Source organism: Brachyhypopomus gauderio, chromosome 2 (assembly GCF_052324685.1).
Source record: "Brachyhypopomus gauderio isolate BG-103 chromosome 2, BGAUD_0.2, whole genome shotgun sequence".
Taxonomy (NCBI): Eukaryota; Metazoa; Chordata; class Actinopteri; order Gymnotiformes; family Hypopomidae; genus Brachyhypopomus; species Brachyhypopomus gauderio.
This window is the reverse complement of record NC_135212.1, coordinates 32,695,384-32,710,967: the sequence shown is the minus strand read 5'-3', so window position 1 is coordinate 32,710,967 and position 15,584 is coordinate 32,695,384. Positions and strand designations below refer to the sequence as shown.

The 15,584-nt window shown below is 43.4% G+C and overlaps 1 protein-coding gene across 4 annotated transcripts in view; it reads right to left on the bottom strand.

Moving 5' to 3' along the window:
- Positions 1 to 15,584, bottom strand: part of cntn5 (contactin 5) — a 162,780-nt gene that overhangs the window by 91,665 nt on the left and 55,531 nt on the right. For 2 of the 4 annotated variants that reach the window (XM_076994247.1, XM_076994267.1), the window contains exon 2: positions 1,846 to 1,965. The exons of 1 other annotated variant lie outside the window; for it this stretch is intronic. In XM_076994247.1, coding sequence (XP_076850362.1) covers positions 1,846 to 1,900 — 55 coding nt within the window. In that variant the 5' untranslated portion in view covers positions 1,901 to 1,965. Of the gene's footprint in view, positions 1 to 1,845; positions 1,966 to 12,478; positions 12,690 to 15,584 lie in introns of those variants that run through there. One more of the 4 variants, XM_076994256.1, reaches the window with a different exon arrangement.

The following is a 15,584-nucleotide window of genomic DNA, read 5'->3' as shown; positions in this document are numbered from 1 at the left end:
CCGAACACCACACCAAAGCAAACGTCTGTGAATGTGCTTGCCATTTCTAATCAGGCACTACCCAGGCCTGGCCTATTAGTCCTGGAACACTCAGGACCTGCTGGGCTCTCTGATCTTGGCAGGCACACAGGAAGACTCCTCACACCTGTTTAGTAGTGGCAGGACCCATGAGATAGCTCGCCAACTACTCAGCCCAGACACCGGGAGAACACGGCATTTATTTGCCTTGCATTGACAGGCTGTGAAACCGAGTCAGGACCTTGTGAACACAGGTTTGAGTACCAGATGGAGAGAGACAGACAGACATTGAAGGCAAAATAAATAATCGAGCAGGAGGACATTTTCTGTTTTCCATTTAAAGTTCTATTCAAAGTTGTGTTCAATTAAAGAGTGTTGGATCTTCTGAGACTCATGGCCAGTTGCTCAAGTTTGTATGTGAGCTGTGATATAAGAGCACAGAAACAGTGGCCTGCAGGATTCTCTGGCACGGCTCATGTTCCCAGAGTCCTCCGCTGGCCACCCGCTTCCCGCCTCCAGCGAATGGAAAGCCAGGGTGAGCATGGAGATCTGGACACCACGCGGGTGAGCAGGGTGTCGAGGGTCACGGCATCTCACAGGACACAAATGCAGCTGCTGGCACTTCAGGAGCTGAAGAACCGGTCAAGAGGGATGTGCGCGCCAATGACTCTCTATCTCCGTCACATTCCCGTTCCCTCGTTCTCTCTCTCTACTCATTTTTCACTTGCAGCCAAATTGATGTTTTTGTTTCTAAGCATGACAGAAGTATCAGGTGGCATCATTCAATATACTCTCACTCTCTTACTATGTCTCCGTCTCTCTGTGTCTTTGTCTCTCTCTGTCTGTCTTTGTGTGTCTTTTTATCAGCACTGGAGTGCCTGCTCCGGGGAGGGGGGGAGCTGCTAAGCTCCTTTCCCTTAGACTGACCCACTAGTGGCAGATCTTGGTACTGCAACATGGTGGCAATTTACGCTTGACTGTGGGTGAAGGAAAAGTTGGACTTCTGACATTAAAGCAACGTAAAATATAATGTTGTATGCATTATGAGTCATAATGTGTGAGTATGTGTGTGTGTTTGCGTGCATGTGTGTGCGTGCGTGTGTGTGTGTGTGTGTGTGTGTGTGTGTGTGTGTGTGTGTGTGTGTGTGTGTGTGTGTGTGTGTGTGTGTGTGTGTGTGTTTGTTTGTGTGGGGGTTCCAAGCAAATTGACTATTGGAAAATAAATAAGATATTCTAAACGAAATATTTAAAAAAAGATCTCAGAAGGTGCAAGGATATTTCTAAGCTGTTAGTCAGATAGAACACTTTATTATCAGCTGGTGTCTGGTTCATGTGATTCAGTGGAGTCTTTACCGTGCCATGCTAAATGTTAAATGCAACACAGCATAGTTTTATATACATTCTTTAAGCTACTGTCTAGATGGTTTACAGCAGATTCCAGCCAGTGTTACCTAGACAAAAGTCATACAAAAAGAACTGAATCAGAAAGAGAGAGAGAGAGAGAGAGAGAGAGAGAGAATACAGAGCAGGAGGGAGAGACAAAGTGAAAGATAGAGAGGGAGCGATAAATAAGATAGATGGGAAGAAAGAGACAGGGACAGAGAGAGAGAGAGGGGGAGGGAGGGAGAGAGAAGGAAAGAGAGGAAAGACAGAGATGGAGGTATAGAGGGAGAGGGGGAGAGAAAGAGATAGAGGAAGAGTGCGGGAGAGAGGGAAAGACAGACAGAGGGAGAGAGAGATGGAGAGAGGGGATAGAGAAAGAGAGAGAAACAGTGATGGAGAGAGAGGGGGAGAGTCTGTTCATCCATCGCACCGCTGCTCCCCTACCTGCCAGGCCGCTGAAAATTGACAGCAGGAGAAGTGGTTTCCATGGTGACCCCATACTTGTTCTGAAGGGTCCCCTTCCGAAAGATTGTTAGCAGGTCTGTTTCTTCATTAAAGCCCTAGCTGTGAAAGAAAAATGAAAAAAGAGAGGCAGAAGAAGAAATGGAGAGAGAGGTGGAGAGCCAGGAAGTCAGGCGAAGAGGAGGGATACAACCAGGGAAGGAAGAGCAGTGAGAGAGAGAAAAGGAAAGAGAAAGGAAGAGAGAGGAGGGGGAGAGATGTTAGTAAGTGTAAAAACACCTTTGCTGAAAGTGAATCAGTGCAGAAAAGGTGGCTCTACTGAGGGGTGGGGGGGTGTTGGGGTGGGGTGGGGGTGGGGTGGGGTTGGGGGTGGGGGTGGGGTGGGGGTGGGGGTGGGGGGGGGTTGGAGAAGGGCTCCGTGGTGCGGGACTGAAAACGAGTGAGGACACCCCGAGCAAACCGCAACAAATAAATACATCTGCCCAGAACATGACTTCCCTTTCCTCAACTAGAAGGAGAAAGTGTGTTTGTGTGTGTACGTGCGTGTGTGAGAGAGAGAGAGAGAGAGAGAGAGAGAGAGAGAGAGAGAGAGTGAATGAGAGAGAAAACATTATTCTTCACAATCAAAGCAGAACAGCATGTTGCTGTAGCCATACTGAACTGACCAGAAGCTTAAATTACACACACACAAAACACTCACACACACACACACACACACACACACACACACACACACGGTAACATAGAGACATATTCACACAGTCATTAATCCTTTAACCAAGAAAGAAGTTAAATCACAACAAATAATAATAATTTATGGGGAAGGACACAATTAATGCAGTCCAGCGTTGAGCCAGAGTAGAGCAAGGACAGACATCCACATCTGTCTCTCTCTCTCTCACTCTCCGTCTGTCTGTCTCACTGTCTCTCTCTCTTACTCTCTGACACAAACATACTTTCTCCTTCTCTCTATTCATTAATAATGCCACCTGCCACTTTTACACACACACACACACACACACACACACACACACACACACACACACACACACAATAACACTGGACATCAGCCCTCATTCATATTCATGGTGCCCTTCTATCAGTGTGAATATTATTCAGCTGTGGATCTGGATCTGCGGACATCTGGATCTGGATCTGTGGACATGTGGATCTGGATCTGTGGACATGTGGACCTGAATCTGTGGACATGTGGACCTGAATCTGTGGACATGTAGACCTGAATCTGTGGACATGTGGATCTGGATCTTTGTGCTGCTTGTTGCAGGTGAGCACTTGATGTTGATCAGTTCCAATGTGATCTGAGTCTGGTCTGTTCCAGGCTGATCGGTTTGAGTCTGATCTGGGTCAAGCTCATCTGCTTGACTGTTACTGTTGGGTTGTCTGTTGCACAACAGCTCATGAGGACAAGGACTTGGTTCACACAGACATCAATTCATGCCCACATACCCAGTTAACAGGAAGTTTGTGGGTTCAAGAGTCAGTGTTTCCATTTACTGCTTTAGTTCTCAAAATTCAGGTGCTAGAGCCAGCATTCGAACTCAAGAATAATCCATACTGACGAATGATCCAAACTGAAGAATGATCCCATCTGAAGAATGATCTAATCTGAAGAATGATCCCAAACAGAAGAACGATTCAAACCAAAGAATGCTCCAAACTGAAGAATGATCCATAGTGAAGAATGATCCAAACTGAATGTTCCATACTGAAGAATGATTGGAACTGAAAAAAGGATCTAAACTGAATGATGATCCAAACAGAAGATTGACTGGAGCTGAAGAATGATCCACATTTCTAAGAAACAAATGAGAAGGTCCCCTTACTACAGTCCGTCAGCTTCACCAGTCCTATTACAACACAAACTGGAGCACACACACTTTGCCAAAGAAGACATCGACATACTGTATTACACAAAATCACGTCTCGGTTATCATTTCACATAGTACTTCATCTTTTCTAACCTTTATAATCTAACTGCACTGCAAAGTGTGTTTGCACGGGTCTACAGAGGCACATCCTCCTGTGTATATTAACTAGTACAGGCTTGCCAGCAGCCTTGTCTAAAGTTCACTGCAGTGCAGTGGTCCACATCAGTCAGACCTGACTGAGCCCTGGCCCAGAGCTTCCAAACTCTAACACTCTCTCTCTCTCTCTCTCTCTCTCTCTCTCTCTCTCTCTCTCTCTCTCTCTCTCTTTCTGTCTTTCTTTCTGAATTTGTAAAACATAATACTTCCAATGAAATATACCAGAGCCATGAATGTCGAACACTGTAATGCAGAAATATAGACAATACATACATTTTCTAGCTGGCTCAGCAGACCTTCATTGGGACATGTAAATGATGGCAAAAACTAGTTAATCTCTCTAGTTAACATGCTGGATCTTCTTACCAGGGGAAAAAGAACATATTTACATATTCATTTCGCCTTTTGTTGGCTTTTTCATTGCTGTTATTGCCACGACACTGATGTGTTCTATGCCCCGTCACTGCCATGTTTTATGTCACGTCACTGGCATGTTTTGTGCAGGCTTTATCGTCTTCTATGTTACTCTGAATGCGTCTCCTTCATTTTGTTTCACCCCCATTACCCAAAAGCATCAAAGGTGGATAAGACTCGCATTTCTATGGTAATGTAAGGCCCATTGTAAGTTACTGCACACCATATTCCATATACTCCAAATATACTAGAATATACTCTACTGGTGCACACTACAAAGCAAACGTTATCATGCTGCAAAGACATGAAGGTGTCTTATAGCAATGTAGTGAACCCGAGGAGGCTCCGGTATGCTGTCAGTCACCCCGACTCGACTGATGAAGGCAGACGAGTCAAAGAGGCACAGAGGAGGTGCGCGAGTGTCGCGGCCGCGAGTGTCTTCAAACAGCCGCGTCAAACGCGGGATCCTAGACCCACCCCTTATGCCTCAGCGAAGCTAGGCCGTGCCAGCAATGTGGAAAAATAATGTTTGCCTTTCTGCTAATTGTTTTTAAGGCAAACCTAATTTAAGACCCTTTAGGGGGGCGGAAGAAAAAAATAAAAAGAAAAAATGGGGGCGGAAAGTGATGCAATGCTCATTTGTGCTACAGCCAGAAGCCTCATAGCCTAATGATCTTTGAATCCTTCATTAATTAAAAGACCTAAATCAAGGATAATCTCTCCCCTAGGGGAGAGGGATTACAGCGGGGTGGGCATCAGATCACGGTGGACTCCACCACACTGACCCTAAGGCCCTCTGACAGTTCAACATTGAGGGGGGAAGCCATCAGTCTCATATGGACTTGGAAATACACTGTATGCTCCGATGAAAAGATCTACCAGTGAATACATCTACCAGACCCAGGTCTGCACAGAAGGTTTCTTGTTTTTTGATGGCAGTTACGCTTAAAATAATCAGTTGACATTGTAGAATGATTCTGTGTCCTCTGAAATACCTGCATATTGCAGAATATGTTAAACTGTTAAAATAGTATGAAGCAATCACATTGGTCATATTGATATTTGCCAATTCGTAAAATGTTGTTTACAATAGTAAACTGGCGTTACATATTTGAGAAAATTAATAAATGCTGAGCAGCGGTGACGCAAGTCCGTTGGCTGTGACCAAGTAGGCTGAATGAGAAACTCTCTTCACCTTAACTTCAGTAAAGGAAAAAGGGGTGTTGGATTTGTTTTATGGGTGGCAGACAATGTGAAAGCAGATCAAATGCACTGCACAGCCAAAGAAAAATGGAATTATCCCCAGTCAGGTTTAGATTCAGTTTGCGTGAGTCTGCTTCATGCGGATGTCTTTTGTTGGTTGTTTTATAACATGAATGAATCATTCCTTGGCTGAAATATAAAAGAGCATTGTCTTATTTTGAAAAAATGTCATGCTAATCAAATATCATGCAAATTGGTAATTTTTCAGTTTGTCACAGCAATTTCTCAGTGCTTAGAGTCCACCCCCCCCCCCCCCTCCTCCTCCTGCGTGCATGGCCAAATAAGTCAGCAAAATGGCTCTAGGTAGTGGGAACGCCTTTGAAACGCTCCTGGATAATGGCTGATGTTTTTCAAGCCTTTCACCCAACCAGAGGTCCACCACCAAACTCTTTTAAGGGATTTGGGGGGAAAAAAAAACAGCAAATACATGGGACTGTGGTTCAAAAACAAAGCACAGAAGTTGAGGTTTTTTAACAGTGTTCTGGTTTTAGCACTGTTCTATACAGGTAGCACACAACTCCAAGGAGGTCAGTGTGAAGTTGGAAGACAGCAAGTTACACACCCGTCAGATGGACAACATTCACTGCAGAAGTATTCAAATAATGTACCTTAGATTTACACCTTTGATATGTCTAATGCTCTCAGTTTACAGTTATGTGCAGCTCAAGATTTCTGAGCCGAGTTAAGGCCATTGAAAGAACGCACATGTTAGCATTCTGCTGTGATTTGTCTTCTGATCGTGAGCAGGTCTTCTCAGTGGAGTGTGGCACTGTGTTTCACCTTCTGAAATGCGGCAGCAGTTCTGGGTCTCGTCTGTGTATCTGTTGCTGTGCGTCTAGAATAGCGGCCTTTTTTTTGGGCGTGTGAGTGTGTATTTGTGGAACTGAGGTCTTTGTGACTACATCAGTCTCTGAGTCTCAGCAGTAGCCATAAATTGCTTTGGGTTAGGGATGTTGGGATCACAGCCGCGACACTGAGTCAGGTAGCAGCAGTGCTGAGCAAAGCTCGAGACTGTCAGTTCCTGCACTGCAACTCCCTACAAGGAAGCTGGAAGGACAAAGACCAGACAGAAGCCTTGGAGATCTGCAGCACACGAAGAAGCCCGTGTTGTTACTGTTAATGCCGCAAAAACAGCAGTTGTCATGCAACTGCTAGATGAGTCATTGGCATCTACCTGGGCAAGAGCAAGAAAACAAGAACTAACCCAACAAACACTAGTGCATTAGTAATCACACAGGAACCCCCCCCCCCCCCCCACACACACACACACACACACACATTGGTGTTGCATGAACGTTTGTGAAACACCCAAACATTGTTAGTTTTCTAAAAAAAAAATTAATTTTAAGAAATTAACATACAAATCAATCTGTAAAGCAGACCTTCCAAATAAGGGACTTACAGAGAAACACAGATATACATTTCATTATTTATTCAACAAAAGTAATTTCTCTCACAAAAAATATAATATTTTAATTAGTAACTTGTGGCTCCTCCTTTTGCAGCCATTACTTCAACCAAACATTCACAAACAAGTCTCACATCTGCTTTTGCCCACTCCTTTCCGGAACTCCACTAGTTGAGAGATTGGAGGGACATCTGGCATGTGTCTGCTTCAGATCTTGCCACAGCATTTCCATGGTAAAACAACAGAAAAATCTGAACTACTCAAGGAGTTCACAAACGGAGCTCACAAACCTTTAAGCAGCACTAAAGGTTTGCCCCCTTTTGCCTTCAGAACTGGCTTAATCCTTTGTGGCCTAGATTCAACAAGGTCCTGGAAACATTCCTCATAGAGTCTGGTCCATATTGACATGATAGCATCGCACAATTGCTGCAGATTTGTCAGCTGCACATTCATGATGTGAATCTCCCGTTCCACCACATCCTAAAGGTGCTCTATTGGATTGAGATCTGGTGAATGTGGTGGCCATTCGAGTACAGTGAACTCAATGTTGTGTTCAAGAAACCAGTCTGAGATGATTTGCGCTTTATGGTATGGCGTGTTATCCTGCTGGAAGTAGCCATCAGAAGATGGGTACACTGTGGTCATAAAGGGATGAACATAGTCAGCAACAATACTCAGATAGGCTGTGGCATTGATACGATGCTCAACTGGTACTAAGTGTGCCAAGAAATCGGTGCCCCACACCATTGCACCACCACCAGCCTGAACCGTTGATACAAAGCAGGATGGATCCATGCTTTTGTAACAGTGTCATAAACTATTTCTAGGTGAAATTCCTGCATAAATAGGTTTAGTGTCATCTGTTGGTCAGCAAGGGTAATGGGTATATAGAGGGAACGCTGGGAGAGACCCAGCAGTGTGGAAAATACCTGCTTCAGGTAAGTTCGTCTCCCAGCCAATGTCCTCTAAATCAGAGGTTCTCAACTGGTCTCAGCTCGGGACCCACATTTTCTCATTGTCATTAAGTCGTGACCCAGTTTTATACAGTACAAGAAGATTGAAACATGCAGCTCTCAGTGAAGCATTTCGTCAAGCATTTTACCCAGGGATGGTCACATCACTCAGCTCATTTTACTTCATTATCATTCTCAAGTGTACCATCAGGGCAGAAGTCAAACTCAAATGGAGCTTAGGGCAAATGGGTTTTGGATCCTTAGTTGCAGTAAGTTGGTTGCCAAGCTCATACACAAGTGTGTACAGTGTCAGAGATCAGCGAGGTATGTTTTTTGTTTGTATGTCTTATATATGGTTGGTGTCATTTGTATGGAGTGACTGATGTCTCTGTTTGTATTTTATTTAGTTTTCACGGCGCTATGAGGTGAAATAAATGAACAACGTTTATGCTGTGATTCAAGCAAAAATAAAGGAAACTTAAGTGCCTGTCGAGACTCTTTTGGAATCCAAGGGTTGCTACATGGATAAAAGTGGCGTAAAGGCCCCAAAGCACTGCGCACTGTTTTTCTGCAACAATTTCATTAGTTTTTAAATTATCCTTCATAAAATAACAAGTTGTATACATATTAAGTGCACATTTAGTCAAATATTTCAATAGTTTTTAAAATATCCATCATGAGAGCATAAAGCTGGGCGTACACTGTGTGATTTTTGGCCCATTTTCAGCTGTTCGGGCCGAGTTTCGGCTCAATCGTGTGTCGTGCATCGTATAGTTTACACAGGTAAACAAGGAGCGATTCACACCTCATGACCAACTCCCGATCAGAAATCGCAGCGCCGCAAGAATATTAAACATGTTTGAAATTCAAATCGCTCCTCGTGAGAGTATCGCACTGTTGAAGCAGCTCAACGAGCCAACTCTCCCTGCGATTTAGTCGTACAGTTTGAGCTGGAGCTGAGTACACGATTTAAAATATCGTACAGTGTACGCGCAGCTTAAAACAAGAAGTGCATCCTAATTAACAACCTTGTTTTGTGGACTTATGATGGACCGAAGACTGAACTTAACACAATGTAGCTCGTGTGCAAGGCTTGTGTAACGCGGTGAGCACGGGAACATACACAATGCGTGAAATAATATAGAGAAGGGTGGACCCAAGTGCCGGCTCGCAAGAGCAATACGTTTGACACTTGTCAAATGTATTAGTGAGAGGGAAACGCGCACAGCGACCCAGAACAAACAAACAAAACAACGCGGAAGACTCAACGCGCAAAAGAATAGAAACCAAAACCATGAGGGCACGGAGTAAATAGAAATAACACTCAACTGTAGAGAGACGGGAGAAAGAAACAAAATAACAACAGTAACTAAAAAACAGCGCGAATAAATGCAACGCGAAAACAAAACCTAGGACGCCAGGGGAAGTAACTGGCAGCAGGCAAAAAACGTTGCAGCAAAATAAAACCCTTCCCAAAAATAAAGGCAAAACATATAGTAAGAAATACAGGATTGGGAAAACTTGAGATGGGTCAGGAAGTGACGCAGGAGATACTCGAATAAGTAAATAATATATTCGAGTAAATACTTGAATAAGAGAAAGCATAACGTACGGTTACACTGGTTTAGTCTGGGACTGACTCTGGTGCCCCTAGCAACGGCTGGGGGAACAGCATCCGAGCCAGCAATGACAGCTTGCAAACTGAAGCTCAAGAATTTTGGTAACACAACAAAAAGCATTTTATTTTACCAAAGCAATTTATTTTTGATAATTAAATGTGAAAGACATTTTATTTTCTGTATTTGTCATTCTGTCTTGCAAAGCAGACTAGTAGATGCAGATTTAATAGACTGAAGCAGAAATTTTTATAAATCAAATCAATTTTTTGAATCGAAAATCGTTTTGAATCGAAAATCGATTTTGAATTGAATCGTGGCCCCCAAAATTGGAATCGAATCGAATCGTGAGATAGTAAATAATTCCCACCCCTAGAATGTAATGCAACTTCTTTGGTGGTCTTAGATGGACCGGTTAAAAGCTATTGAAATTATTGCAAAAAACATATAGAGTGTGCAGTGCACTGGGGCCTTTACAACCGCCACTTGTGTCCGTGTTAAGGTAATTTGTACACTGTGCCTTAGACGTTGCCGTGGTGACAGGAGTATATTTAAAACATATAAAAAAAATACATCTATTCCTGACGTAAACAAAGTTGTAGATGTTTGTCTTGGTTGCCAGAAATAACAATTTGCATATTTTTGTACTTTTAATTTAAAGGTATTGAAGAAAGAATTCCGAATATGTGAACCTGAAACAAACCTAAGTTTAAGTTTCCTAGTATACATATGAGCGATTTTTGATCCCATTAAAATTAACTTAAAATTAGGTACAGTTATAAAGAAGTGTGTCCTCTTATGGTCCGACAGAGATGTAGACTGTGTGAAAAAATATCAGCATCGCTATTTTCAACAAGCTAATGCGTAGCACTAAATTTCAGCTTGGCTCCGCTGCTTTGCGAGTCACTTGATCAGATCCCTGCATTTGTTGATGGGCAGAGACGAACATGTGAGTGGAGCTACAGCATATCGATTAACTTTTAAAATACAAAAAACTAAATTTTTACTATGACAAAAAATAATGCTGTTGTATCACCTATTGGCACTGGTGAGTGAAATAATTATATTACTCGAAAATTAATATTTATGGTCGTGATTGCGACCATTTTAGTTGCAGTCTAGAACCCATGCATGTGCCTCTGTCTTTATTCAAGATAAAAGACGAGTACAAAATTAGAAGAGTAGCCTATAAATCTTTTTTTTTTACAAGCTGTCCACGACCCACCCAGAACGTGTCCGCGACCCTGTCATTGGGCGAGGGGGTACATCAATCGCCCGCAGGCCACACATCCCAGTCAGCACCTGTATCTGAAACATATTTCTTCAACATGTGTTTTAGGGTTTTACTGAAGCGCTCTACGAGACCATCAGTCTGAGGGTGATAAGGAGTGGTTGTAATGCCCAAAGACTTGACGTAAATGTGTGGATGTGAAGTTTGTTCCTTGATCTGTGAGGATCTCCCTTGGTATCCCTACTCTGGATATCAGTTGAATGGGTGCGTTCGCTATTTGTCTTGTTTTTATTTTTTTCAGAGCAAAAGCCTCTGGATACCTAGTAGCATAATCACACAAAACCAGAATATAGTGATTACCAGACTGGCTTCTGGGAAGGCGTCCTACAATATCCATCGCAATTCTAGAAAATGGTTCCTCTATGATGGGCATGTTAATCAATGGGACCTTATCTGCTCGTTTTTGTGGCGCTGTTAATTGGCACTTGGGGCAAGCTTTGACATGGTCTAAGACGTCTAGGCCAGAAAAATTTTTCTGGTGTATTCTAGGCCCGAAAAAACGACCAGCTATTCTGCTCAAGGTCTTCTCCTGTCCTAAGTGACCTGCCCAAGGTTCTGAATGAGCCATTTCCAAAATGCCCTTCCGTAAACCTGAGGGAACTATTAGCTGCTCTACACCATTTTTTACTCTATATAAAATGTGGTTTTTCATTACAAACTGTATGTCACCTGACCCTGAGTTTGTATTCTGCTCACATTTTTGAAAGAGAAATTTCAGTGAATTATCCTGTTTCTGTTATTCCCCAATGTTTGTCGGAATTTCATCTGTGCTGCTCTGTGGGACTGTTAGCTCTTCAGCCAAAGTTGTACCTCTCAACTTATCCTGTCTGCGCTGTCTACGTGATTTCTTATTTCCTGTTACACCAAAGGGTAACTCCTGCAAAATAGTTACATTTTCAGCTGCTGTCTGTCTAGCCTGACCTCTAATCATGACCAACACCTCAGCTGTTACCTTACTAGATGAAAGAAGATCAAGTAACACTGGCATGTCTCTGCCCGTTCACCTCAACACACACCTCAGCCGTAGGGTAAACCCTCTCGTCACCATGTATACATTTTACCCGTAAGAGTTCTATTCTGAATTAACTGTAATCATGGACGTAATTTTGATTTCAAAAGTGGGGGGGACATGGATTCGTCGCTATTTAAATATTTGGTTTTAACCATAAAAACTGGGGGGGACCAAAACCGGCTTTTGAAAAAGTGGGGGGGACATGTCCCCCCCGTCCCCCCCCCCCCCCCAAATTACGCCCGTGACTGTAATGTATTCACACATGCAGTGGACACTAGTGTTTGACTTGCTCCTGTGTCAATAAGTGCTTTGTATGTTTTACCCCCTATTTTAACTGGGACCATGCTCTCCTTGGCGTTATCAGAAGTCTGAAAACTGCTCTCCCTCTTCGGGTTATAACACAGTTGCACTGAACCCCCACTAGCTTCTGGACATGCAGACATTTTGTGTCCCACTCTATTACAGTTGAAACATTTGATCATTTTCTCGCTACGTGTTTTCATGTGTGGCTGACTCGGTTCTGTGGTGTTGAAATTGCGTTTACTAAATTGCGGCGTTATTCTGGCATTACTGGGTTTAAAACCACCCCTGAAGTTACCACCCTCAGACCTACCTGGCTCATTATGGTGGAACTTGTTGGTTTGTCCCAGTCTGAAGCCTTGCTCCACCTGCCTCGCTGTCACAAACGCTTCGGCCATCTCTACCGCTTGTTCGGCTGATGCAGGGCTGCGTTCCACAATCCAGCGCCTCAGCTCCGGATTCACCAGACTCAGGTATTGCTCCAGTACGATGGTTAGTCCGATCTCCTCTTTGCTTTTCTCATTAGGAGTCATCCACTTCTCGTACAGCGATTTGGGCCTGACAAAGAGCTTGCGTGGTGTTTCGTCTTCCAGTTCTTTATGATCTCTGAATCGTTGTCTGTACGTTTCTCTATTGATCTCGTACTTCCTCAGAATTGCCGTCTTAATTGCGTCGTAATCTCCGGTGAGTGAACTGTCCATAGCGACATACGCTGCTCTCGCTTTCCCGTCTAGCAATGGTACTAAATGTAGCACCCAATTCTCTTCCGGCCACTGAGCTGCTTTAGCTATCCGCTCGAACGTGGTAAGATAGTGTTCTATGTCATCGGAGTCTTTAAGATTTGGCATTTGTGGAGTTGGTGGTGGACTATTCCCGCTGTGATGTTGCTGCTGGAAGCGTTCAGCTATTTGATGTGATGCCCTAGGTGGTTGTATATTCCGACTGATTCATGTCTGAGTCAGTTCGTGCCCGGCTTCGGCTCGATCCGGTTCTGGTTGGCGTCCGCGCACTTCCTCCTGTAACAGGTTGAATTGATGGGCCATTGAGCGCCATCTTTGTTCTGTTTGTTGTCGGTTCTTATGCTCGGCTCTCTCTTTCCTCTGCTCCACTGGCGGTTTGTTCTGCCGGCTGTGTGTTTTTCTTTGGTGCCATACTCTCTTCCCGACACTTTCGCTGCCACCATTTGTCATTGGGCGAGGGGGTACATCAGTCGCCCACAGGTCCCTTGTACTCCAATACCAGACTTGGGTCGGAAGAATTCCTAAGCGGAGTGCTGAGTCCGTGTCGCAGAGAGATTTAGACCAACTCGAAGGGTATTTTTTAAAGCCCGTAGGGTGAATTTATTCAAAAGGAAAAGAAAAACTTGTAACAAAGAAAATAAACGAAGGTTAAAAATCGTGGTGTTACCAGCAGAGATTCAAACTGTACATTAGTACGTTATAGCAACCTCATAATTACTGACTCATAGCAGTCAATACGTACACGTTTTACCAGCAAAACCCAACCAACTGTCCTCCCAACAAACAATCCTTTGTCCCTATATACCCGTAACCCCACCCTCTGCCTAATTGGACCATACCAATTACAGAATGGGGTGCATGTATAGGGGTATGCAATAAAATGGTTTTAACAAACACACACATATGACAAATAATAACCTACACAACACAGCACACAACACAGGTACCTTCTGACAATATTTACATGGATATCCATTATGTGTTATTTACCTTTGTGTACTTTTCCCCAGGATGCTTCAGCTGCCCTCCCCCTCTATGCTATACTGGCCGTGGGCTCTTCTGGCCTGCATAAAAGAAGCCCTGAGAGGCGCCTGCACTCCCTTGTGTTTCCAACACAGGTAAGTATACATTCTCCAGTGCAAAACATGATTCATAAAACATATGATGACATTAATCAATCACATTATAAAGTCTTTGCAATAATGGGGATGAGACAGGCTCTTCTGACCTCATCACAGACCCACCAGTTGAGAATCACTGCTATAAATTAGCATGCATGGCAGAATCATGTGCATCAAGTGTTGCAGTTGTTTATGTTAATCACTATTTACCGCCCCCCCTGGTTAATACTCTGAGTTCTTGCAGCAGTTTTCAGACTTCCTGTCTCATTGTCACGGTACGGCGGGCCCCCTACTTGTTGCCTCTACAGTGGCAGTTGTGTTGTTGTTGTAGTGTTGTGTTCGTCCCTCAGGTGGGCGGAGCCCGCGATCCGTCTCACCTGAGGGTCGTTTGTTTGTCTATATATGTCTTATCTTTGTACCAGTTGACCGCTGTTCATTATATCCTTCATTTGGATCAACGTCACAGGTTTTTGGTTTGCGCACTTTTTTATTAAACCTTCCATTTTCCCTGAGACTTGGCGTGATCGCTTCCATTTTATTTTGCTCACCCTGCCCGTCACACTCATGTAGTGCTATCAGCCGATAAGGTGATTATAGTTGGTGATTTTAAAATCCATTTTGAAAATCAATGTGACTCTTTTACCAAATTTTCAAACAATTCTTGATTCAGTGGGAATCACTCAGAATGTGGTGGGTCCTACGCATAACTGTAGTTATACTTTAGACTTGGTCTTATCATTTGGTATTAACATATCTGGTTTAGCAATTCTTCCTCAGAGTGAGGCTGTTTCTGACCACAGCCTCATAACGTACGAGTTGTGTTTGACAGACTGTATTCATCGGTCGTCCCGCTACCAAATTAAACGCACTATAACACCCAGTACCATAGCTGCGCTCACTCATATTTTACCGGGTCTGACAAACGATGATCCACCTGTAGCTCCAGAAGGACTAGAGCATTTTACTGTGCATGTCGAGACTTCTCTTTGTACAGCTCTAGACAAGGTTGCGCCATTACGATACAAGAGAGCCACTGAAAGAAAAATAGCGCCATGGTACAATGAGCACATGCGTAGTCTCAAACAAGCCGTGCAGATCCTGGAGCGTAAATGGCAAAATTCAAAGTTAGAAGTGTAAAGACTATCATGAAAAAGCACCCTTACTGAATATAAGTATGCCCTCCATACGGCAAAATCCTCATACTTATCGGTCTTAATAGAAAAACATACTTTTTTTTACATATAGTAATTGCTATAATTAGCTTACTATAATTAACTATTCTCTAAGCATGGGCTACATTCCCAGTTCATTTAAACTTGCAGTCATCAAGCCGCTAATTAAAAAACCTGGTCTTAACCCCCAGGAACTGTCCAACTATAGGCCAATCTCTAATCTGTCATTCATATCCAAAATTTTAGAGAAAGTAGTTTCTTTACAACTCTTTTCCTTCTTACAAACAGAACATGTCAGAGTTATTTCAGTCTGGATTTAGACAAGGTTGCTTCCATGGTAGGATGGTATTAGCTTCCATTGCTACGCAGATGATACTCAGTTGTAT